Source organism: Pyrus communis, chromosome 6 (genome assembly GCF_041283825.1).
Source record: "Pyrus communis isolate YQ-2024b chromosome 6, ASM4128382v1, whole genome shotgun sequence".
Taxonomy (NCBI): domain Eukaryota; kingdom Viridiplantae; phylum Streptophyta; class Magnoliopsida; order Rosales; family Rosaceae; genus Pyrus; species Pyrus communis.
Genome location: NC_142570.1, coordinates 5,537,156 through 5,562,443, shown reverse-complemented (window position 1 = coordinate 5,562,443; position 25,288 = coordinate 5,537,156). Strand labels below are relative to the sequence as shown.

General features: G+C 39.9%; 3 protein-coding genes and 1 pseudogene across 4 annotated transcripts; 3 read left to right on the top strand and 1 right to left on the bottom strand.

Moving 5' to 3' along the window:
- The first annotated feature begins 234 nt into the window (after window positions 1–234).
- On the top strand, window positions 235–3,120 carry LOC137710906 (adenylate kinase 4). The gene is made up of 6 exons (XM_068450064.2): window positions 235–502; window positions 1,284–1,429; window positions 1,540–1,659; window positions 1,769–1,936; window positions 2,206–2,295; window positions 2,790–3,120. Exons 1-6 carry the CDS (start codon window positions 382–384, stop codon window positions 2,889–2,891), a joined length of 747 nt encoding a protein of 248 aa, XP_068306165.2. The 5' UTR covers window positions 235–381; the 3' UTR covers window positions 2,892–3,120.
- Window positions 3,121–3,902: 782 nt separating this feature from the next.
- On the bottom strand, window positions 3,903–7,993 carry LOC137710625 (putative aspartyl aminopeptidase). The gene is made up of 11 exons (XM_068449699.2): window positions 7,581–7,993; window positions 7,296–7,431; window positions 7,040–7,118; window positions 6,712–6,914; window positions 6,522–6,591; window positions 6,271–6,393; window positions 5,876–6,031; window positions 5,042–5,215; window positions 4,841–4,915; window positions 4,623–4,763; window positions 3,903–4,525 (listed from the first exon to the last, which is right to left on the bottom strand). The coding sequence occupies exons 1-11, from the start codon at window positions 7,660–7,662 to the stop codon at window positions 4,304–4,306; spliced, it is 1,461 nt and encodes a 486-aa protein (XP_068305800.2). The 5' UTR covers window positions 7,663–7,993; the 3' UTR covers window positions 3,903–4,303.
- Window positions 7,994–9,504: 1,511 nt separating this feature from the next.
- On the top strand, window positions 9,505–12,026 carry LOC137709754 (O-fucosyltransferase 37-like). The gene is made up of 6 exons (XM_068448731.2): window positions 9,505–10,217; window positions 10,450–10,618; window positions 10,750–10,839; window positions 10,930–11,213; window positions 11,284–11,542; window positions 11,656–12,026. Exons 1-6 carry the CDS (start codon window positions 9,556–9,558, stop codon window positions 11,884–11,886), a joined length of 1,695 nt encoding a protein of 564 aa, XP_068304832.2. The 5' UTR covers window positions 9,505–9,555; the 3' UTR covers window positions 11,887–12,026.
- A 2,224-nt stretch (window positions 12,027–14,250) lies between these two features.
- On the top strand, window positions 14,251–17,838 carry LOC137710144 (RNA polymerase II C-terminal domain phosphatase-like 4; annotated as a pseudogene). Its single transcript, XR_015963478.1, has 9 exons — window positions 14,251–14,387; window positions 14,636–14,736; window positions 14,874–14,959; window positions 15,616–15,731; window positions 16,323–16,506; window positions 16,599–16,888; window positions 17,020–17,205; window positions 17,289–17,321; window positions 17,415–17,838. The product of XR_015963478.1 is annotated as an RNA polymerase II C-terminal domain phosphatase-like 4 (transcript).
- Window positions 17,839–25,288: the final 7,450 nt, after the last annotated feature.

Genomic DNA, 25,288 nt, shown 5'->3' with positions numbered 1-25,288 from the left:
AGTTCGATCTATTAATATTTCTCTTTTTATAAATATGATTCACCAAATTACTGTCAATGATGGTGTGCAAAATATTATTATAGTTAGCCAAATGCCCATTTTGAGAATTACATCATTATCAAAATCATAAATAAAAAAAGAAAAAAAAAGATTTCAAAGCAAATCCAAGGGACAGGGGTAAAAAGGTAATTCAACAGACCTGGATAGGTATAACGGCCGCTTGAGTTTGAAGCATTGGAGGATCCGAAGTCTAAACAAAGTACAACCACCACCAAAGGCTTAAACACACAACACAAAACCCTCTCTCTCTCTTCGCCCACTCTTACCGTTATTCTAGAGAGAGAAAACCCTAACCCTTAAACGAGAGAGAAACAGTCAGCCATGGCGGGCAGCTCCGCGGCAGCAGCGAACCTGGAAGATGTGCCCTCCGTCGATCTCATGACCGAGCTCCTCCGCCGCATGAAGTGCTCCACCAAGCCCGACAAGCGCGTCATTCTCATCGGTGACTCCCTATTCTCCATTAAAGCTCTTATTTTTGTTCATCTGGTTCTCAATTTCGTGTCAAGTTTTGATTTTTAAGAACAACCCAGATCCGAGAATTTATGTGGTTTCGAGTTGGCTTTTCGTTCCTGACTGATTGATTGGTTAGTGAGAAAATGTAGGAAAATCTAATCAAAAGTTGAAACAGATAGAAAATAACTACGGTAGAAGATAATGTTGCTGAAATTTGCTTGACTTAGTTTAATTATGTCTTTCAGCTAATTCCCTTTACTAACCAATGGAGTTTCGGGATGCTTGAGAGTTTGATTCGGATTGTTTTGTGGTGTTGTTTTTTTCTTAAGATGCAAACGGATAGGGTGCTCAATTATTTATTCATCTCTCTTTCTCCCTCTCTGGCTTTTGTATTCTCTATTATGCAGCCAAATGCTGAGACATTCGTTCCCAAAGGATGTCACGTTGACGAATTCTGGCATGCCGGCATGCCACCTGTTAATACATTGCATACTCATGTAGGTATCCCTGTGTGTGTCTGTCAATATGTATGTTCTAAATTGAGATTTTATCCCCACCTTCGCCTCCTCAAGAAGGAAGATAGGGAAAAGCTATGAGTTTTGGATATGTTGTTGCTTTTTTTGGTTATGATGCATGAAGAGCCAATTTGGTTGAGGCTTAAAGAATGTTCTTCTCGCAGTTTGCTAGCTAGATTTCCATGGAAGGAGTTCTTCTTTCTTTCTTTTCTTGGATGTTTTTGTCTGTGTTATCTTAAAATTTGTATGGTGCAGGCCCACCCGGATCAGGGAAAGGTACCCAATCACCCATAATTAAGGATGAGTATTGCTTATGCCACTTGGCTACTGGTGATATGTTGAGAGCCGCTGTTGCTGCTAAGACTCCTCTTGGGGTTAAGGCTAAAGAGGCTATGGACAAGGTAGAAACTTCTCCTTGTATGTTGGTTTGCCATAAGATTTTTTTTCTTTGAACTGTGTTCTTGTATCACCCAATAAATTTCTGATATGGTATAATGTAACTATATTTCAGGGAGAGCTTGTTTTGGATGACTTGGTTGTTGGCATCATAGATGAAGCAATGAAGAAGCCTTCATGTCAGAAAGGTTTCATTCTTGATGGATTTCCAAGGACTGTGGTCCAAGCACAGAAGGTCTGCGTACTGTGGAATCTGATTATACGTTGCAACCGATATATTTTCAAAATTGTTGTGTTTGTGTTGTCTCATGCTCTAAAAGTATTATATTTTTTTTTTAATGCAGCTGGATGAGATGCTGAAAAAGCAGGGTGCTAAAATTGATAAGGTGCTCAACTTTGCAGTAGATGATGCAATCTTGGAAGAGAGGATTACTGGTCGCTGGATACACCCATCCAGTGGTAGATCCTACCACACAAAATTTGCACCACCCAAGACTCCTGGCGTTGATGATGTAAGGGGGCAGCATCTTTCTTTTTGGTCTTAGAAAAACATTGTTTGTGCATCTAAGAATCTTGAAAGAGAGGCAAGAATATTTGCTGTGTGAAGAAAAAACGGCATTTTAACGTCGGATGTAACATACAAGGAATTTTAATTTTAGTAGCTAAGTCTATAGTGTTATGTCAATCTGCTTGTATGTATATTCAGCATGAGCTTCAATTATACTCGTTGGCGAATTTGTGCTGAATAGCATATGCTTCCCTTTCTTCTTGTTTTGTTCAGGTAACTGGAGAACCTCTGATTCAGCGTAAGGATGATACTGCAGCTGTGCTCAGATCGAGGCTGGAAGCATTTCACAAGCAAACTGCACCAGTATGGCTTCTTACATTTTCTTGGAAAATTTGGATGAGAAAATAATTAGTGAAGTATCCCTTGGTTCTAGAATTGTGAAAATTTATTAGCTAGTTTTCTCGTGCAAATGTGTTTTTGTTGTATTCATATTCAGGTTCCTCATTTAGGGAGGTGATGATTATGTTTGTGCTTTCTTTTTTAAGTATCTGTTTTTACTTGTATACTTTCTTATAGAACCGTAGCGAGTTGTCTGTGATATTCTAAAAACCCAAGGCAGTATGTGCTTGAAATGTCTCAGGGTTGTGCAGAGAGATGTTAGCCATTGTTTCTGGGCTGATATCCTTTTGCGAATTGTTATATTATTTGCTCCGGTCCCCATCTCTTCTTTTTTTTTTTTTTTTTTTTTTGGTTGGATAACTTTTCAACCTGCTTGTTTATTACACCAATTCATGCTTCATATGCTTTCATTTCTCGTCATTATTGTCTGTAACGAGGCTCATTATTTGCATACGCAGGTTATTGGTTATTATTCCCAGAAAGGCATTGTTGCCAATCTTAAAGCGGAGAAGCCTCCCCAAGAGGTCACTTCTGAGGTTCATAAAGTGCTCTCTTCGTAGAACAGGGTCCCTTTGCCTTTAGCTTGGATATATTATCCAGAGGTCCTAGCTCTTTTTTTTTATATGTCCATTTGCTTTCTGATATATGATTGAATCTGCGATTGTCTGCCGATTCTGCCCATGTTCTGTTGAATTTCAAACTGATAGTACCGGCCGCTGTCTTAACTCTTGAGAGTTTAATGAGAGGAGTAACTTGTGAAATAAGAATTATGGATTTTAGTCGGTTTAATTTTGTTCATTTCTTTCTTGGAGTTCTACTGAACAATATAGTTGTAGTGCGATGTTATGTTTTTCTCTTGTTACTTGTATTGCAAAGATTGCTGCTGAAATAGTTGTGCATAAACTAGTTGGAAGTTTGACGCTCATTTAAGTGAGGACTTACATGGTACGGATACACAATTACGGTATTGTTGCACGACATGTAAGTCTTTGTTCACATGTTCTTATTTCATAAGCACAGGACGTCTCGTGATGGTGTATCTAAGCTATGAAAGTTGTTTACCGCTCCCATATGTTGTCCACATGAAACAAGGATTTGTTTCTTTTGAGTCCTTGCTGGCATGATGGGACTCCTTAAAGCAGACTGTATGTTACTTCTTAAAACTTCAAAAACAAAATTGAGAGTGGATCTAAACTTCAACAAATAAAAATAACTGTATGTTATTTCTTAAAACATAAATTATGAGTTTTGTAAAATCAAATCAATGGCCTAGATTTTATTGAAGTGTGATCAGAACAGTCTACCAAATTTCAGAGGCCAAACACTTCTTCAAAAGCAAGCTAAGGATGATAAAGTAATATATAGACATATCATATATTATATAATTATCTATTATTTTTTGGTACGGTATGATAATACCATGGTAATGGTATCGAATACCAATACCATACCATAAAATTTTGGTTTGGTACAATAGCGTATCATTACTGGTCGGCACAAAATCGGTATAGCAATTTGGTTGGCATGGTATTTTGGCAAAAAAAAAATCCACCCCTTGATGGGAGAGGGGGTTTCTTGCACTGGGACCGCTACTGTAGCGGTAGTATAATTGAAACGTGAAAAAGTTAAAATACATAACATCATGTCATCGTTTTAGATTTGGTACATACCCGCTATAAAGTACCCGAACAATTAACTGAACGACGCAACAGCATCAATTTTGAGGAAATTGCTAAATAAAATGAAACAGGAATGCAGGAACACAAAACTAAAGAAATTGGGGCTCCTCCAGAATCCAAAACGCGAAGAATCCCTGGTGGTGCTTGTTCAATTACTACGTTTGCATCCATCTTTAGAGCAAAGACGTCACAAGAGCAACTAGCAGACTCCTTTTCGCAGGAACTTCCGAAAGCAACTAGCAAACTCCTCTCATATGAGCTTCTGAAGAAGATGAGAATGCAGGACTGTAGACCTACGCATCCACTTTAATCTTTGCATCCAGACGAGTGAACTCCTGGAAAAAGGCTTTGAAATGCTCGTAGGAATACTTCACATCATCAACAGCACACATTTCTCGTATGCTGTGCATTGACAGCTGCGGCGCACCTACATCAACTGTTCGTATTCCCACTCCACTTGCAAGAATGGGACCGATGGTTGAACCGCATGCCATGTCATTACGAACCACAAAGTCCTGCAATTATCTCTTGCCAAAGTTTGACGTTAACAGAGTGCTAGATTTTAGTTATTTAGTTTTCACAACTAGAATACCAAAGTAGGGAGGGGCTGACCTGGACAGGAAGGCTATGATTCCTTGCTATCTCCCTGAATATTAATGCAGTGACAGCATTGGTTGCATAGCGTTGATTTGCATTGTGTTTGATCACAAGTCCGCCATGCAACTTGGGCTGGTGATTCTGTTCATGTTTGTCCTGAAAAAAGATCCGCCTGTAAGTATGGTGCAAAATTAACAGCATGCGAAAAATTATTACGTATCAAACAAACATACCATATAATTAGGATGCAAGGCATGTGCCATGTCAGCAGATACAAGAAAGCTCCTCTGAATAGCTTTCTCGAGCAGCTGGAAAAAAGGGGAAAAAAATCAATGAAGTGTATAACAAGAAGCCTTTCCAGATGAAAACAGAGTTACTGATGTGTTTGTTAACAGGATGACCGTACAAGTAAAAGGACATCGAAGATTCACTACCTTAGAATCTGTGGTGAAGGAGTGTGTAATTCGTGAAAGAGTATTTAACATGGCTGGAGAACCAGCCCCTTGGGCGGAATCAGATCCAACCTCCTCATGATCAAACAAAGCCACCATTCTAACGCCGGACTCATCTTCAAGGTTGCTGTCAGAAGATGTTGCGTCTACCAATGCCTGGGAGTAAACAATTAAGCAAGAAATAAGAAACAGCTGCTCCAAGTTGAAACCACAATTTAGAACCACAACAAGTGGATAAGAAATCCACCAACTAGAAAACTAGCTAAGACCTTTCAAGCGGGACTACTTTACTAGTAACTAAGCTGAGCCAAATTCAATTTACGGCTGCTAACACATCCATCACTATATAAGAAAGAGAATAATCCCTCAACTCATTCGAAATTGATGCCCAGTATCTAACTCTACCCTATAATTTCTCTACTTCCACTCCCTTATAATCCTCAAAAATTCTTCCATTACGCTCCAACCAAATGTTCTAAAAAACTGCCAACACCAAACAGCCCCACAAAGCTTTAGCTTTATTCCCCTTTCCTAAAGCCTCCAACTTGGCGCTTAGAAGCTCAAAACATCCCTTTGGAATAACCCAACTAGATCTAACTTCCTTGAACAATTCCACCACAGCTGTATCAAGTAAGAACAATGGACAAAAACATGATTAACAATCTCCTCCTCCACAAACTGCACCAATAAGGAGAATATACCATCTCAAAGTAATATTGGTAATATACAGTAGGGAACACAGCGATGAGCCTACAATTAAAACCGTGAAAGAGGGAAAAACCCAAAACAAAAACAAACAAACAAAAAAACTCTTACCTTTAGAGAACAAAACGACATGCAAAGATTATCAAGCCTTCCTGAGAAAACAAATTCTTTTGCTGCACCAGCTATTATGCTTGGTTGAGTATCACACGCTTGCAATTCAAAATCAGAGATATGTTCCGGTTCACATCCAAGCTGATCTGCAAGTAGCTGGAAGAAAGGAAGAGAAAATTAATATAATTACCATAAGAGGATACCCAGAGTTGAAACCATCTAAAGAGTATAGTTGCTTCATTATCCTGTTAATTTGTTCATGTAATTTGAAATCAACCAAAAATTCAATCGATCCTCCAATTTCAAAAAGAAAGCCTAAATTTATTTGAAATCAACCAAAAATTCAATTGATCCTCCAATGTCAAAAAGAAAGCCTAGATTTCAGAATTATTAACCTGTAGTAGAAGTGAATGATGCTTCAAGGCATTTGAGGTTGTTTTCTCATTAGATTTCTCTCCAGAAGTCAGAATATCGTTATCAGCCTCACCATCTTCAGCAACCACTTTATTGAGCTCTGCCTACAAAATTAGTTTGTTTGGGTAAAAGAAAGAAACAATGAATAGAAAGGAAGAAAAATTTATGCTAATCTATGATGTAATGGGCATGGGTATAACAGTGTATAAGATGTATGTAATTCCAAGACTACCTTGACTGCCGTTGCCAAGACGGGAAGAAGATGCGTCTGCGCATTCACCTTGAATGCATCTCTAACATCCCTGCCAAAAGACAATGAAAATATACATTTAACGAATATGAGAAAGCAGAACTAATCAAGCCAAGGAAATAGAATTGTCAATGCATATTTCAGTACCAGTCATAAATCGTAGCGTGATTACCTGTCTAAGTGAATTGCCAAAGTAGGGATCCGCATTATGGGCTCCTCAATTCTAACAAGTTTATGCAAATACGAAACAGAGCCATCCTTTTCTTCTCTTACTATCACCCTTCCAGCAATTGTCAAGTCACGGTCGAACCATGTATGCCACAAGCCACTGCCATATGTTTGGACACCCACTTCCAAGTACCCGCCTTTAGCTACCTGCACAACCCGCCCATATTCCCAAACCGTTCAAATTTTTCCACTCCGTATCCATTTGTTAAATATTATCATATCATCTCGTTTTTGTAACAATCAATTCAAATTCAAACAAATCAAGAGAATACCTTGGAAACCGGTTTCAATTTGAGACAAGGACTATCTGTATGAGCACCAACTATATGAAATCCGTTTCCAGCAACATACCTACACAAAAACACACCGCATACAAACTTTAGCTTTCCGAAAAACTAAACCCCGTAAAGATTAAAACTTTTAACTCCATCACTTTCCCTACGAATTTTTTGACATTAAACGGAGATTATACCGATAAAAACAAGTAAACTCGTCCAAAATACAAAACAAAGGAGAAACTAATCGTACTTTTTACCGATTGCGAAAGCAACAATGGTGGAGTAATTCCTGGTGAAGAAATACTTTTTACCAGCCTCCAATTTCCAATCCTCCCTCTCCGAAACTTGTTCGTAGCCCGCGCTTCGCAGCCGCTTCTTCGCCTCGTCTGCAGTAGAAATCGAAGCAGATAACAAAGCTCAGAAAATAGAAAGAAAAAAAAAACAAAAACCCACATTTCAAAATTCAAATTCAACAAAGTAACAAAAGAACGAACTCTGGATTGAAATTTAATAAAAAAGGGATCTGGGTTTTTACCGACGGCGTGGAAGGCGGTGGGGGCGGCGTTTAGGAAGCCGATGAGATCAGAGACGACGGAGTCCGGTTCTTGCTTTGCCATCTCCCCTGTGCTGGGCTGAGCTGACTCAGTGACCCGCTCTGTGTGTCCTCGCGATAAAGTTGTTCCTTTTCTTCGGTATTTCCTTTGAGCTTTTGGGACTTTGTAATTCAGTGGGCCTCTTTGACTTTGCGTGCGAATTTAATCTAGCTCGATCCCGGCAGCTAGAATCCGTTTTGGGCCGTACGTGCCCGTACCCAAACTGACCCACCCGAAGTTGTGTTGTGAGCCTTGCCATAGTTGCTCAAGCGCGTGAAAGTGACTGTTAAACGTTAATAAGTTGTGAGACTTTTTTTTCTCTGACAACCATTGATGCATGCGAACGAGTGGCAATAGTTTGTAATTTTAGAAGAGTTATGAGCATTTGAGTAATGATCGCCGACAAATAATTATTTACACGCCTGAGTGATTGTCAACAACACGTGTTAGGCAACTGTCAGTAGTTTGCAACTTATTTTTGGCATAAGTTCTTGTGTAATACTTGGACCAATTTAACTATGAAACTATGCCAAATTGCCAATGACACATCTTAAATTAGAAAGAAGGAAACTTAGGGTGTCAAGGACAATGGAAATGAGTGACATGTGATATAAAGCAACATAAGTATTTCGTAATACATAGAGAATAAAGCTTGGCTGCTAAACAATTAGCATTAGTTTTTTGCTAAAAAGTTAATGTGGCTGCTCTTTGGTTTGACGCATATCCAATTGGCTTTTCAAACTGAATCACTTTAAAAGAAGAAAAAAAAAAAAAAGAACTGGACAGAGCATCCACATTGGCTTTTAGCATGAAATGCTGCTAATTGTTCGGCAGCCAAGCTTTGTTCATATATATATATAGAGAGAGAAAGAGAGAGTGAGAGAAAAATAGGACTTACATGAGAATTTGTGACCGTACACTACTCTTTACTCTAAGATTTTGTTAAAGCAGTAAAGAGTTTGCAACTCAAGTGGTTGAAAGCGTTTTTTCTTACATTCGAGAATTTGTAGTCGAATTCCCTACCACAACATTACTTGTACGAATAAATAAAAAACTTTTTAGATTGAAATTGAGTCGCCCTTTGGTTCTATTTTCTATAAGATAATGTTATACACCCACCCATTTTTACTTCCCGTACACCTTTATTAATTTTTAGTTATTGATCTTCTTTAATTTAATTCATTCGATTAAACGGTTGAAAATTGAAAGAAATATGTGAAAAATAAAAATGGGCGTGTGGATCTACCCTTACTTATATGTTGTCTTTCTAGTCACTCATTCTATTCCATAAAAACCATCTTTGTCTTTTTCTTTCTCCTTTTCTTTTTTATTTTCTCACTTGCCAATCAAAGCATAAAATTAAAATGCATTTAAATCATCTCATGTTAACATCTCTCCAAAAGTCGAATACATAACTTGTAGTTAATCACACTCAGCAGGTATGGTTAACTACCAGCCATTTCACAGTTTTATTTTGCTAACAACCCAAATCTAAGCAAAACTGCTATTACAATAAGCACTTTTGAGCAAACCTGCTTTTTATTTTCCCGGGAAAACCAAATGGAATAACCTGTGTTGCCCATTTACCAGCAAACCCTCACCCGGGATTATTTTTAATAGGGAGTTAACGAAAAATACACGGTACTGTTCACTTTAACAAAAAAACCACATTTTTACACTAAAAAACCATTTTCATTAGTTTCTTTTTTTAATAATCTAATTTGCAACAAACAAAGGACAAATCGGACAGTACAGAAAAATCAAGAACAGAAGCCTTGCACCACAAGCTTCTCTTTTATTTCTTTCATTTCTTCTCTTCCAATCTTTCAAACTCCTCACTCTTCCCTCCCCCCCACCTCTCTCTCTCTCTCTCTCTCTCTCTCTATAAAAACCCAAAACCACCACTCTGTAATTTCCATGGCGAAAGCAAGAAACTTGAAGACCTCCGCATTCACCACAAACCCTCAGCCGCTGACGCCATCGTTCCACCTACTTCCAGTCACTCCGCTCACCGCCCTCCTCTTCTCCCCGAAAACTCACCGCCTTCGAAACCCGAAGCTCTTCAGCAGCAGCAGCAACAAGCACCCATTAGCCCTCCCAATCTTCTACCTCTCCCTCCTATTTTTCATCACTTTCTTGGGAATTTCCTTTCTTACCCTCTTCCCCTCATTCCCTCCACTCCTCCCCTGTTCCCATTTCTCCTCTCCAACTCCTTCTCCCACTTCTCCGGTTCCCGCCACCAATGGAGAGGAAGATGATGATCGGCCTAGACTGTCGGCCAGTGCAATGGTGCCGCTGCCGGCTCACGGGGTTTTCGGGAACCTTTCGGAGGCGGAGAGGGAGTTCTGGCAGCAGCCCAATGGCGAAAATTACCGTCCTTGCTTGGATTTCAGCCTCGGGTATCGGAGACTCTCTCCCGGGATTTCGGAGGAGAAGAGGAGGTTCTTGGTAGTGGTGGCGTCAGGAGGGTTGAACCAGCAGAGGAATCAGATTGTTGATGCTGTCGTCATTGCAAGAATTCTTAAAGCTGCATTGGTTGTTCCAGTATTGCAGATCAATCTGATTTGGGGAGACGAAAGGTTTGCCACTTGTGTTTTTTGATCATGTTTTGGTGTTGTTTTCGGCCCTTTTTAATAAGTTTGATGAAGTAAAAACATGAATTTTTAGATTTTGGTACCGAAATAGAACATTGGTTTTGTTCGATTTTTCGTGTTTGCAAGAAAGTCTTTGTTTTTGCATCAAAGAAGCATGAAGTAAACGGCTTTGGCATCAATGCTTCGTACCGATCGGTTTGTTTTGTTGAAATTACAGTGAGTTCTCGGACATTTTCGATGTGGCACATTTCAAAAGGACTTTACAAGCTGATGTACGAATAGTATCGTCTCTTCCCTCCACACATTTGATGTCAAGGCAGAATATCGAAAGCAAGATTCCACACGATGTTACTCCGCAGTGGATCCTTAGCAGATTCTATAATCAAGTAAGGAATCCTTGTCGCATAATTTTAGTTTGCAAGTATGCAACGTCGTTTTCCAGTTTTCTGGTTGAGAAACGAATTGAACTAAGAAAGAAAATAATTTTCCTCAAATTTTGTTATGGATGTTAATGCAGCTGAAGAGAGAAGGCCTTCTTGTGTTAAAAGGGTTGGATTCTAAGCTCTCCAAGAATCTTCCCCCGGACCTGCAGAAGCTTCGGTGTAAGGTACATTACGAAATTAATCACCGCCATCAAATATTTCTACACAATGTATGTTCATGTTTTCATTGTACCCATTTTGTGTTTATATGTCAGGTAGCTTTTCATGCATTAAGATTTGCAGCACCAATTCGAGAACTTGGAAATCGACTGACAAAGAGAATGTGGATTGAGGGTCCTTATATTGCACTCCATCTCCGGCTAGAGAAGGATGTGTGGGTCAGAACTGGATGTCTCACTGGTTTAGGCCATGAATATGATGACGTGATCACCAAGGTTCGGGAATCTCAACCTGAATACCTCACTGGACGATTGAACATGAGCTACACCCAGCGGAAACTAGCTGGACTTTGCCCCCTAAATGCTTTAGAAATAGCAAGGTATATATAGGAGTAGAAATGCAGTTCATAGTTTGTTTGGACCATGATTGAAGTTGGATGTTTAATGCAGGTTTTTGAAAGCTCTAGGCGCACCAAGAGGTGCACGGATATACAGCGCAGGAGGCGAGGCATTTGGGGGCAACAGGGCTCTGCAGCCACTTGTGGATGAGTTCCCGAATTTGGTTACAAAAGAGATGTTGGCACGGGATGGAGAACTCTCTCCATACATGAACAAGGCTTCAGCTCTGGCTGCCATTGACTACATTGTGTCTCTGAGCAGTGATGTCTTTGTGCCATCACACGGTGGAAACATGGGCCGAGCAATGCAAGTAAGAACCCGAAAAACATTTTTTCATCCTGATAATTCTGTTTGAAATTAACCTTAAATCAGTACATTTGATCAAATGTTCCCCATCTTTGCTTTGTATTTTTGACATGACAGGGTCACCGTGCCTACGTTGAACACAGAAAGTTTATAAAGCCAAACAAGCGAGCAATGCTGCCTCTGTTTGAAGACAACTCCATCGGTGATGCAGAGTTCGGAAGTATCATGAGAGAGTTACATAGAAAGTCTCAGGGGCAGCCTGAACCAAGGGGTTACAGAAGAAACCGAGATGTGATTGCATATCCTGTGCCTGAGTGCATGTGTAAGCATAGTACAGGCATTTTCTAGTGCCACTTCAGAAACATTTTGTGTATTTTTTTTTTTTTTTTGCTGCAATGAGTTTTTCTCTTCAATACAGCGCTACTATTTGACCGCGCATTCAAACAAGAATTTACAGGCATACGAAATAGAGTTAAAAGAACCTATACGGCTGCAGATTTTCGACGGAAAATTAGTAAACTGAGCTCTTTCTAGCATGAATTTCTAGTATGAACCATTACGGCTGCAGATTTTTAGCTGGTAACTCAGTATTTGACCTCTTCTGTCGGGGACGGGAAATTAAACATGTGACCGCGAGTGTAAAAATTGGCCAGAACAGAAGAGTTCAAATACTGGTTACCAATGTTGCTAAATATCCGTTAATCGTTATTGTGGGCATGGACAAAGCACAAGCACAATCTAGTATTGTAAAAATTGGCTGAAAGTGTTCATGAGCCTCATCTCCAATAAGGAAGGCCAAAGGTCCAAAAATTAAAAAATGGCCTGATTTGTCCAAAAATTCATCTCAAACCGATGACTAGGTTATAATTCTATGGAGCCTATCATGCTATTATTTGGCCAGAGGGGCATCAGGCTGGCAAAATGTAGCTCCCCTCTTAGCTCATTTTTTGGGGGTCAACTCCTCAATTATAATAATTGATTTCAAATTCAACAGCTAGATTTGAAAAGATCAAATGACAGTTTAACTAAATTAAAGTATAAACTTAAAACTAACAAATTATTTAGGGGGCTATGTTTAGCCCCTTCAGTTGATGATAGATGAGTATGGCCTAACACTCTTCATTTAAAAATATTTTTTTGCAAAAAACTTAGTAGTTGGTACTACGGTCTAGTGCAGTTTAGTTGTATTTCTCTTCACTTGTAAGTGAAATGATTTAGTTTTGATTCTCAACAAAGGTAAACTGAACGACATATTGTGTGGCTTCTGTGAATAAACTTTTCTAGGGCTATATTTTACAATTTCGGTTTGAGATGATCTGAGAGAGGATTAGATTCCAGAAAGAGAAGCAAAGATATTTTTGACATAACATTACCCTACCACCTACTGAAAAGCAAGGGTATTTTTTACCAATATGGTTGATTTGTGCTAACTGTAGACTCAATCCAAATCCAACGGTTTAAGGGTGCGTTTGTTTCACCTTCTTAGGAGGGACTGGCTTGGACTGTCTTAACCGGGTTATTATCCTATGTTTGATAAGGCCTTGGACTACAATAAATGGGACTTGCCTTGACTACGAGGCCCTCCCCGCTTTGCTAAACCCCATTATCTAGTCCCATACTTTCGCTCGGTATTAAGCGGGACTAAAAGAAAATTGAGGCCAAGATCCAGACCCCATCTTTTGCTTGCTAAACAGTGACATCCAATCCTTGGGCTTCCTTCTTCTTCTGCGGCGTCATCATCGTGGCCAGCAGTCGGCGGTGCTTGTTCTTTCTTTTTCCCAAAAAAATCCCAGATGGTTGGCTTTGGGGATGAACAGAAAATTTCCAGAAAACCCTTGGGCTTTGCTTTCTTCTTCTACCCATCTCTAAAAAACCCTTTTCTCTGTTTCAAATAATGCTCAAAGCTTCTTTCTTTCTCGATTGACACTTTGTCCAACTTGCCGGAAAAAGAAAATCAAGAAATTGGAAAAATTAATGGAGTCAATCAAATAATTGATGAGATGATGATTGATTGGTTGTATAGATTATAGAGTTCAAAGGAAAGATGGGAAGGATTTGGGTTTTCTAGGAAAAAGAGAAAGAAAAAAGAGATGGGATCGAGCTAAAGAGGGAGAAGAAGGAAGAAATTTCCAGAGAGGAGCATAGGTTTTTAGGAAAAAAAGAAAAGAAAAAAAGACTTTGAATTAATAATAAAATATTATTGGAATGTATTAAATAATGGGTAATATTATAGTCTGTTAATTATTTTGTTTTTTAGTTTGACACTGCATTAAATGTTTTACTAAATCAATTTAGCTTAGTCCAGTCTAAGCAGTCTAACTTAGTTTCTGAAACTAGTCCAGTAAGAGATATATAACAAGAAAATTGAAATAGATGGAGACGCGGGGGAACCAAACCCTGTGCCCTACCACCATGGCACATCAAACAGTTTAGCAACCATAAACACTAGATCCTAAATCTACCACCATCAGCGCATCCAACAGTTTCGCAACCCTAAACCTTGTTGAGAGTTAATTTTGGAAATTACAATATAATTACGGTAGTTATAAACCCTAAACCTTGTTGAGAGTTAATTTTGGAAATTAAAATATAATTAAGGTAGTATATCCCTTATATTAAAAAACAAAATATAATTAAGGTGTATTAGATTTACTAGAAAAACTGCAGAGTTAATGATTGTTGGTAATTATCATTAAGGTATTTCTCTAGTAAAAGTAGGACTCTTGTCTGCAGATTATACGCAAGAAACAGAAGAAGAAAACTATCAAAAACCAGTTTTCCAGATATCGATCTTTATACTCTTCCCCACTATTCTTCCTGCCGTCGGTACCCAATAAACCTCACAAAAGGTGCGATTTTATTGCCCTGATTCTTGGTGTGTATTTGCCAACAATTAACTATTGATCATTGATCGGCTGCGACAGTCTATAAAACTGTTTAAATTGCTGATTCCTATTTGTAGAAACCTTGATGTTTTCGGTTTAGTGATTTTTCGTACTTTATGTGTATATTATGTTGCAGTCATATCTTTGCACCCTTATCAATCCACCTTGAGATTAGCATATGTCAAATTCTTTCTTGTGCATGAATAATTTAGATGAGTCTTGCCAATTTGCCACAACACTCTTCTAGTTCTTCCTGCGAGTCCTCGCTGGATGAAGAATTTGACGATGATACTGAAGTCGACACTGATAGGAGGTACGGAAATCCTTTTCTTTTTCTTTTATTGTTAATGTAGCATGAGTTTCTATTAGATTCACAGTTCCTGTAACTGGAACAAAGTTTCTTGGATGTTCCACTTTTCTTAGATATAACTTATGATAGTTACTTTGCAGTAGAAAGCGGTGCAAGGAGGAGGATCTTGGAAGCATAGAGGAAACTCAAGGGTCAGGCTCACAAGTACTTGTAGAAGAAAACTCAAGTAACTAACTAATTTTGACTAAGTTGGGATAGTGTTTTGGTTCGTTTTATGAGCTATACCCTTCCAATTCCTTGCACTGCAAGAAAGTGCTTCGTAGTGCGAGTGATATTTTGTGATCATAAGAAAGATTAGTTAGTCGCGAGACCTCATTTTTAATATTACCGCAGTGGTCCTATTCTCTACTTTCTTGCCATGTATATCTGGCTTTCGGCCTGTTTTTGTGTCTCTCCCCTTAGATTGATGAAAGCCGAAAGTTTTAGATGCAGTCATTCTGGTGTTTATGTTGATAGATTCTTGTTAGAAGTACTAATCATTTTCAGTTAACTTATATGTACTAGTACCAGGTTAATTGGCTGAATGTTTTGAAGAGTAAATGAATTTCTAGGACATAATTTATTTTTTCACTATATTCTTTAGTTATGGGCTTAACTGAGGCCAGAAAAGTCACTTGTCTTGAAATCACCGAACATAAACTAAGGAGTTGATACTTTAATTGGGAAAAAATTTCCACCCTTTTCTGCTCAAACAAACAACAAAAAGTTTTCGCAAAAACGCTGCAATTTATGTGCTAAAGTATCCTCAAAGGGTGATTGTGCACATCCCTTTTTCCTTTTGAATGCGCACGGATGTTGACTTCACTTTGTTACTATGTGCAGAATCATCCCGAAAGAAGGATATTTGTGCTCATCCTGGTTCATTCGAACATATGTGTATAGTTTGTGGGCAGCCGGTGGATGACAAGTTTGGTGTGGTATTTGGGTATATACACAAGGTAATTAAAATGTAATTCATGAATAAAGATTTTTGATGTCTTTGCTTAAATTCCTGCCAGTTTTGGCTTGTAATTGATGAATTACCAATCCCTGATGGGAAAGATACACTACCAGAAAAGAAACTTAACAGTTTCATACATCCATTTTCTAGTTATGTTATGTGTATATGGATGACTCACCATTCTATTTTTATAACTGCTGAGCTTTATGTTTTGAAGAATTGTACGGCACAACTTAAGTAGCTAGTTTATGATGTATTTGCTTTTGCATACTTTCTTGCTTTGTTGTCGTTTTTCTTCAGTTGTATGTTTTTTGTATGCATTTTGTGAGGTAATCTAGTTACATCCCCCTGACTACATGCATCTTTCTTTCTAATTAATGAACTTCACTCTTACAGTCTTACTATCGTGTTTTATTTATAACGGAGTTGATGTCTTTTTAACAAATTCTATAGCTTAAAGTTACAGCCCACATGCGGGGAAAATTTCCTGGATATATGGATCAATGACTACTCAATCTATTTCCATATTCTTATACGTATATTGATGTAAATTGTAATTAATATGGTGCTGAAATGCTTGCTTCTGCAGGGATTAAGGCTTCACAATGATGAAGTTGATCGGTTACGCAAAATAGACCTCAAGGGGGCGATGCGCCACAAGAAGCTTTACTTGGTACTTGATTTAGATCACACACTGCTAAATTCCACCAAACTGGATCGTATGACTGCAGAAGAAGAATACTTAAAGAGCCAAACAGCTGATTCCCTGCAAGGTGTATAAGGTTGACTAGATTTACTTAATTTTGTAACTTACAGTCTTTTTTCGCTGAATTTACTCATTTTGTTTGCAATATGATACTTGTAGATGTTTCAAAAGGTAGCCTATTCAAGGTGGACATTGTGGATAGGATGATCAAGTTGAGGCCCTTTGTTAGGACATTTTTAAAGGAGGCCAGTGAAATGTTTGAGATGTACATATATACAATGGGTACACGAGTCTATGCACTCGAAATGGCGAAGCTGCTTGATCCGAGGAAAGAGTATTTCAGTGATAGAGTGATATCATGTGAGGATGCCATCAAAAGACATCAAAAAGGTCTAGATATTGTGCTTGGACAAGAGAATGCTGTTTTGATCCTTGATGATAAAGAAGATGTAGGTACTTGATTCCTTGATGTACTGCAAATTAGAAGTGCTGTGTCTATAGATAACTCGCCATCAGTAATCTGTTGTTTATCTTTTTAAACTAGGGTTATATCAATGTTGCTAAATATTTAATATTGTAGGCATGGACAAAGCACAACAGCAATCTAATATTGATCGAAAAATATCATTTCTTTAGATCGAGTAGTGACAAAGGTGGGTTCAAATGTAAGTCCCTTTCTGAGTTGAAGAGTGATGAAAGTGAGACTGAAGGAGCTCTTGCAGCTGTTCTTGGTGTTCTGAAACAAATCCATACTACGTTCTTTCATGTAAGTTCCACCACTTCCAGATCTGTGATGATAAATTATTTTGATTTTGTTGTGTGTTTGTGTTCTTGTGAACTGTCTGGTAGGAATTGGAGGACAATCAGAGAGATGTAAGGAAGGTAAAGTATTTTTTTCAGGACAACTAATATCACCGTTGGATATCTACAAGGGTTATTAATATGTGTTCTTCTCAATCGATATTATTCTTGTAGGTGTGGAAAACTCTGAAGGAGGAACCATTGAAGGGGTGTAAACGAGTTTTCAGCTATGTCTTTCCCTTAAAGTTCCAGGCAGATGCTGGAAGCCTGGAGCAGGCAAGTTCTTCTTCCATCCACAGTGCAGTGAAGCTGCAAACTATATGTTGTGGGGAAAGCAACCTGATGAGAAGTTCACTGCCAAGCGAATGAAAACCTCATTATCTGTTCTTGCAGCACTGACCGTGTCTGCATATAGTTTGAAATACTTTTGATCCCGAACGTCTTGTTCATTGTAGACTGGTTCCTCCATTGAACTCACTCAATCGTATCTCTTAGAGATTACCATTCTCTTTCATTTTGAACTGTTGAATTTCATAATAGTAATCTTTTCCTCTCTCTCGTTGCATTAAGTGTCAAATTTGCTTGATGACTCCAACATTATCTGTCTTTTAATTGATGTCATATTTTGTGTCACTAGCGAAATTTCTCGTCATAACACAAGATGTTAACCCTTTTGAAATTCCATATTAATACTCAAATTACATTTTGAACTTCAAATTACACTGAAAATTCAAATTACATTCCCAAATTCACCCCCTTTCAACTGCACTCACATTGGTAATTATTCTTGTACTTGAAGCTGCAGCTGCGCCAGTGCAAGTAAGTCTACAAACTCCAAGGGTTACTGAGGGCGGACCGTTGTGTATTCATCTTATTAAACAAGTGATGCTTCTATTTCTTCTAGAGTTCGCCCTTTTGTCACGAATACAACATTTAACCGGCACAGGCCGAGTAGAAGAAAAACGTTTCTGAAGTAGAATTAAGACTGGTGATGAGTAAATATGGCAGAAATAAAAAAAAGGGGAAAGAAGAGGGGATATTTTTTACAACTGCTGAGCTCCAGTCCATCATGTAATTGAAGGTGTAAGTTGTTATCCAAGAACAAGACCAATTTATCAAACTCAACAAGTTTCTGGCCTAGCCTTCAATATTTACCGGGAATATCTGAAAACAAAAACTCATCAAATCTTCATAACAGAAGTTGATTTTTTTCTGCCAAATTTCGGATAATAAATAGTAAAGCTACCTACCTCTGACATAATAACCCAGGGAAATCCTGCCATGCCAATCACGAGTGATACAGCGTAACCCAACATGGCTACGAACACAAGAACTTAGTGACTTTCATCCACAGGTGGAGGCCCTTCCATAACAGAAATGGTGTACTTCAAATAATGAACATTTATGTAAGAAGCAAACGGCAACAAAAAACAAGAAGTATCAAAGTTTTGTTTAGGGAGAAACCTGAAAACAGAATGTTGCTCAAATAACTTCCTACTCCTTTGAAAAAATGGGAATATATTTGTTTTCCCAAGAAGCCAATGAGCACAAAAACTGGAGTAAAGCTTCTTCCACAGATGGAAGTCCTGCCATGACAAAGACATAATTCAACGAATGATCATATCTATTTGCAAACAGCAGAATAACAGATCATGTTTCAGAATATGATTTGGGGAGAAACCTGGAAGCCGAATGCCAAGCACATTGCGGCAAACATTTGGTTACTTAACTTGTGAAGTAATTGATGTACAACACCAAAAAAAGTTATACACATTGCCATACTTGTTGGATACCTAATTGGACTTGACTAACATTATAAGTATATAAAACTATCTTATTTTTAATCATCATCTGCTGCAATTGCAGCAGAGTTTTGTTCACAGATTGCAACACGCGCATGCAAATAAACAAAGCAACTGGAAGTTGCATCCTTGCTGTCTATGAGTCATCTGTCAGTATACACATGCAGTGGCCTTGCTGTCCACTATGCATAATCATACATGCTTAACGTGGGAACCATATTCCAATCTGTAAAGCACAATGCACTGCATGTGGATCATCATGACATGGAGTGGATGAAACAGCAGATTGACTTGGGTTAACACCAACAACTCAGTAACTGATTTCCACGATAGATGGAAATCAGATGAAATCTGTATATATATAATCCAATTCCCTACTTGTGAAGTATCGTTCTGAGATTAAGGGTTCTATCTGTACAAATGATATGTTTTCTGTTGATGTTTATTGTAATAACAGTTAAATGTTTTATATACATCTTACACACACACATATACAATAAACTAAAGACACATGTAATAAACTAAAGCTGGCGTGCTTGCTGCCCATGCTGCAACACGTCAGAGCAGATCATGTCTGCTGTCAGGAATATTGCAGTTGTGCAGTTGATGGAGCAGCAGAGCACATGATGTCTGCTGTCAGGAATATTGCAGTTGTGCAGTTGATGGAGCAGCAGTTGATGGAGCAGATCATGTCTGCTGTCAGGATGGAGCAGATTCCTTAACACGCCCCCGCAAGACGGTGGCACCATCGGAGACACCGATCTTGGAACGAAGGAGATGGAAACGTGGACGTGGCAAGGATTTGGTTAGAGCGTCTGCAAGCTGATCAGTAGTGGAGACATGAGAGACTTGAAGAAGACCACGAGTGACACGATCCCGTACAAACTGAAAATCAATATCGATATGCTTCATACGGGAATGGAGAACCGGATTAGCACAATAGAACATGGCTCCAATGTTATCACAAGAAACAGCCGGTGTTGTGGGGAGAGAAATGCCAAGTTCACGCAGTAAGGACTGAATCCATATAAGTTCAGCAGTGGTGGCAGCAATGGCCCGATATTCGGCTTCGGTAGAGGAGCGAGAGACAGACCGCTGCTTGCGGGAGCTCCAAGAGATGAGATTGCCACCAAGATAGACAACATAGCCAGTCGTAGATTTGCGATCATCACGATCACCAGCCCAGTCAGCATCGGAAAAGGCATAGAGACGATGAGAGGGGCGATGACAAAGATGAAGGCCAAAGGAAAGGGTACCCTTCAAGTAGCGGAGAAGACGCTTGAGTGCCTGCCAGTGAGTCTCGGAAGGAGAATGCATGAATTGAGAGAGCTTATTGACTGTGAAGGAGATGTCAGGGCGTGTAAGACTGAGGTATTGAAGTCCACCAACAAGACGACGGTAGGGAGTGGGATCCGTTGGGGAGGAGCCATCATGGAGCATGAGTGAGTGAGTGGTGGAGAGAGGTGTACTGACAGCCTTTGCACCATCCATCTTGGCATTGACAAGAAGATCATGAATGTACTTGTGCTGAGAGAGAAATAGGCCAGTGGCTGTGGGAAGGACTTCAACACCAAGAAAGTAATGTAAGGAGCCCAGGTCTTTGACGGAGAACCGAGTTGCCAACAGGTGAATGAACTTTGCTATAAGTGAGAAATCGTTTCCTGTAATAAGAAGATCATCAACATAAACCAAAAAATAAATTACAGCAGTCCCTTTATTCAAGAGAAAGAGTGAGGCATCAGAGATGGCATTGACAAAGCCATGGGAGAGCAGAAATGAGTGTAATTCCTTGTACCATGCCGGGGAGCCTGTTTGAGGCCATAGAGGGCTTTCCTCAATTTACACACATGAGACGGATGATTGGAGTCAACAAAACCAGGTGGTTGGACCATATAGACATTTTCACGGAGTGTGCCATGAAGGAAAGCATTGTTGACGTCCAACTGACGAATTGGCCACTTATGAGTCACGGCAAGATGCAAAACAATGCGTATGGTAGTAGGTTTGATCACCGGACTGAAAGTATCTGAAAAATCAACACCAGGACGTTGGTGAAAACCCTTGGCAACTAAGCGTGCCTTGTACCTGTCAATAGTGCCATCAGGATGCCGTTTGATACGAAACACCCACTTACAACCAATAAGATTTTGAGAGGGAAGGGAAGGAACGAGCTCCCATGTACCATTGCGAATTAACGCATTGAACTCATTGGACATTGCTTGTCGCCACAGGGGATCCTTGACAGCCTGAGAGACACATGTCGGTTCAACTGAAGAGAGAATGGGATGTTTAGTAGCAGTCATAGCATACCGAGGATTGGGTTTGTGGATACCGGCTTTGGCACGGGTGATCATGGAATGATTGGGGAGCATAGGAGGTACGGGGGGGTTGGGGGAGGTTGGGTTAGAGGATGGAAAGGTGACAACAGTCCTATGAGGGTTTCTAGTGTATGTACGAACGGAGTTGTTGGAGGGAGGTGGCTGGACGTGATCAGTTTGGGTTGGAGAATGTGGTGGGGTGAATATAGGTGCGATAGAGGTAGGGACCAATGCTTGGCGATTGGGTGACGGTAAGAGAGAAGGGATAGCATCAGCAATAGGGATCGGGGCAGCGGATGGTGACGGTTCTGAGACAGGGGCAGATTCTGAGGATGATGATGATGATGTGACGTGTGGTGGCAGCGAAGAGGAAACAACCGACTCAACAGGCCTGGTGGGTAAGTGGACAGGAACATGAGTAACTGGAGAAAGAGAAGAGACCCAAGTGTGAGAGTTATCAACCGTGACATGGGGAGTGGAGGAAGGGAGGTTAGCAAGAGGAAAAGTGGACTCATCGAATTGGACATGCCGAGAGATAAAAATTTTGTGGGAGGAAAGATCAAGACACTGAAACGCACTTTGATTAGATGAGTAACCAAGGAAGAGACATGGGCGGGAACGAGGGAGTAATTTATTGGAATTGTAAGGACGTAACCAAGGAAAACACAAGCACCCAAATGTACGAAGACGGGAGTAGTTGGGTTGTTCATCAAATAGTTGAGTGAATGGGGAGAGATTATTAAGAATCGGAGTGGGCATACGGTTGATAAGATAGGTAGCTGTTTTAAAGGCATAAGACCAATAGGTGAGAGGTAAAGAAGCTTGATGAAGAAGTGTGAGACCAGTTTCAACAATATGACGATGTCGTCGTTCGGCGACTCCATTGTGTTGAGGAGTGTGAGGTGGTGTAAGAAGATGGGTGATACCATTGGATGAGAGAAAATGTTGGAGTTTGATAAATTCGCCCCCACCATCAGTGTATAACCTAGTGATTTTTCTTTTGAAGTAATTTTCAACTAGTGCTTTGAAGGTGACAAAAGTGGAAAACACATCAGATTTCTTTTTTAGAGGGTAGAGCCATATATATTTTGTAAAGTGATCAACAAAGATAACATAGTAAGAAAAACCATCAATTGAAGAGTATGGAGCAGGGCCCCAAACATCACTATAAACGAGGTCTAATGCACCATGACTGGTGAGAGACGAAGTTCCAAACGGGAGACGATGGCTTTTATTACATAGACATGAATGACAAACAGACTTGAACAGCTTGGAAGACACATTAATGGAAGACATACGAAGGACTTGTTGGAGAGTTTGATGGCTGGGGTGACCAAGACGACGATGCCAGAGGTTGGGAGAGACCACCACACCCACCATAGCTTGTGGTTGATGAAATGATTTAGGAGACCACTCGTACACATCATCCTTATTCGGGCCTTGAAGAAGAACCGCCCCCGTGCTCAGATCCTTGACATGAAAGAAATCAGGAAAAAGTTCAATAGAGGTATTATTTTGTTTATTAAATTTAGAGATAGAAATAATGTCTTTTTTTATAGAAGGAACACATAGAACGTTTGATAAGCTGAAAGATTGGGAGGATGAGGAGGGTAAAGTGGTTGAACCGACATGTGTGATACCCAAACCTGAACCATTACCAATAATTATTTCATCAGGACCATCATATATGGCTGCACCAGAGAGAGTGTTGACATTAGAGGTAACATGGTGAGAGGCACCAGAATCAAGTAACCATGTTGGAGAAGAGGTGGACCGGCCATGGGTGGTAGGATTGGCCACGAGCGGACTGGAAGGTCCAGATTGGAGTTGAGGGCAGCGTTTGGCACTATGACCTTGAGTGCCACACCATTGACAGAAACCACGATAACCTGTGTTGTTCATGTTGGTAGAGCGGCGACCATTGTCGGTGAAGGATTGTTGGATGGACTTGTAGGAACCACGAGAATTGGTGGCAGTGGAAGAAGTGTGGGGGTGCTCAAGGGAACTACGAGAATGATTGCGAGGGAGAAAGGACCCACGGTTGGAGTTGGAGTTGTGAGAGCGGAAGCCACGATTTGAGGTGTGGAAGCGAGATGTCTGAGTGACATTGGCAGTGATCACTGGGGGTAGAACAATGGTATCATCACGCTTGAGAGCAGCTTCATGTTCAACCAGTTTGTCATGCAAGTTTTCAAAAGAGATTGAGGTGTCGCGGGAGCGAACTACCGCAGCAATTTCCTTGAAGTCCGAGCCAACACCATTAAGAATGTAGAGGAGGAGATCATCATCAGAGAGGGGGACATCAATGATGGCAAGCTCGTCTGCAATAATGCGGACTTCTTGTAGATACTCAGAGACAGGCTTGTTCTCACGACGCAGGAGAGTAAGGCGTTCTTTGAGACCAAGAACGCGGGCACGGGCTTTGCTAGCAAAGAGATGAAGAAGCTTGTCCCAAGCTTCCTTGGATGTCTTGGCAGAGGCAATAAGGGAGATGACCTGCGGGGAGACAGAAGCAAGAATCGCATGAAGGAGGAGTTGATCTTGCCGAATCCAAAAGGTGCGAAGCGTGGTTTGAGTGGTTGATGGGCAGAGATGAGAACCATCCACATAACCCATGAGATCATAGCCATAAAGAAGGGCGTTGAACTGAGCACGCCAGGATGGGTAATTGGTGGGTGTGAGTTTCACAGGTAATTGGGCTGTAGCGTTTATGGTGATCAAGGTGGGAGTAGTGGAGTTGAGGTCTGGTAGAGGGTTGGTTGTAGTGGCGTCAGTGGCCATGGATGAAGACAGGGAGGAGATGGATCAGAAAAAAAAATTGCTCGTTGGAGTTTTTGGGCTCGTGATACCATGTACAAATGATATGTTTTCTGTTGATGTTTATTGTAATAACAGTTAAATGTTTTATATACATCTTACACACACACATATACAATAAACTAAAGACACATGTAATAAACTAAAGCTGGCGTGCTTGCTGCCCATGCTGCAACACGTCAGAGCAGATCATGTCTGCTGTCAGGAATATTGCAGTTGTGCAGTTGATGGAGCAGCAGAGCACATGATGTCTGCTGTCAGGAATATTGCAGTTGTGCAGTTGATGGAGCAGCAGTTGATGGAGCAGCAGTTGATGGAGCAGATCATGTCTGCTGTCAGGATGGAGCAGATTCCTTAACACTATCACCTTTGGAACATAAGGTCTTAAACAAGTAGAAGAATTGCATTTCAACAAAGAAGGATGACTGCTCCAGGTATCATATACAAACTGCATGAATGTAATCTGGGATACTTGTTATACATCAAGTTTATATTTATATCAGTTTCCAACATTTGGTATCAGAGCCAAATAACAAGTCCCAGATTCGTTTTACTGCTTTATTATTATGATAAATGTATGATGATATATTTGAAATGTATTTTATATATCTCTCGAGTAGTGCAGTACTTGATGTACTTCTGATATTCATCAAAGTGAATATTGTTATTGTATTTCGTGGCTATTAAGGGGTCTTAAAAGATTCATAGCATGTTCATATATTTCTCAAAAGGGAAATATATATAAATTGCATGAAGGTTAATAAATTGTATGAATCATTCCCTATAAAAGTTTGCAATTGTCTAGTCCAAAGACTTGATGTATCATTGCGATTGTGGAATATTATGGCCAATATATGCAATATGGAAGGCAGTTTATGATTTTCACTCAAAAGTGCGATGTAAACTTGCAGCAGTAACTGCATACTCTTATTTGTAACTAACATTTCTATGACTGCTCCAGTGGTTAATTGAACACAGGCCACTGGTTGAAGGGCGTTGCTGTCTTGAACTGCACCAGCTGCCTTGTACCCGTGGGCTGCTTCCATGAACTCTGTTTTGATGAAGCCAAAAGTTGATGAGCTTGGTTGACGAGTTTGGCAGTAGGGATATT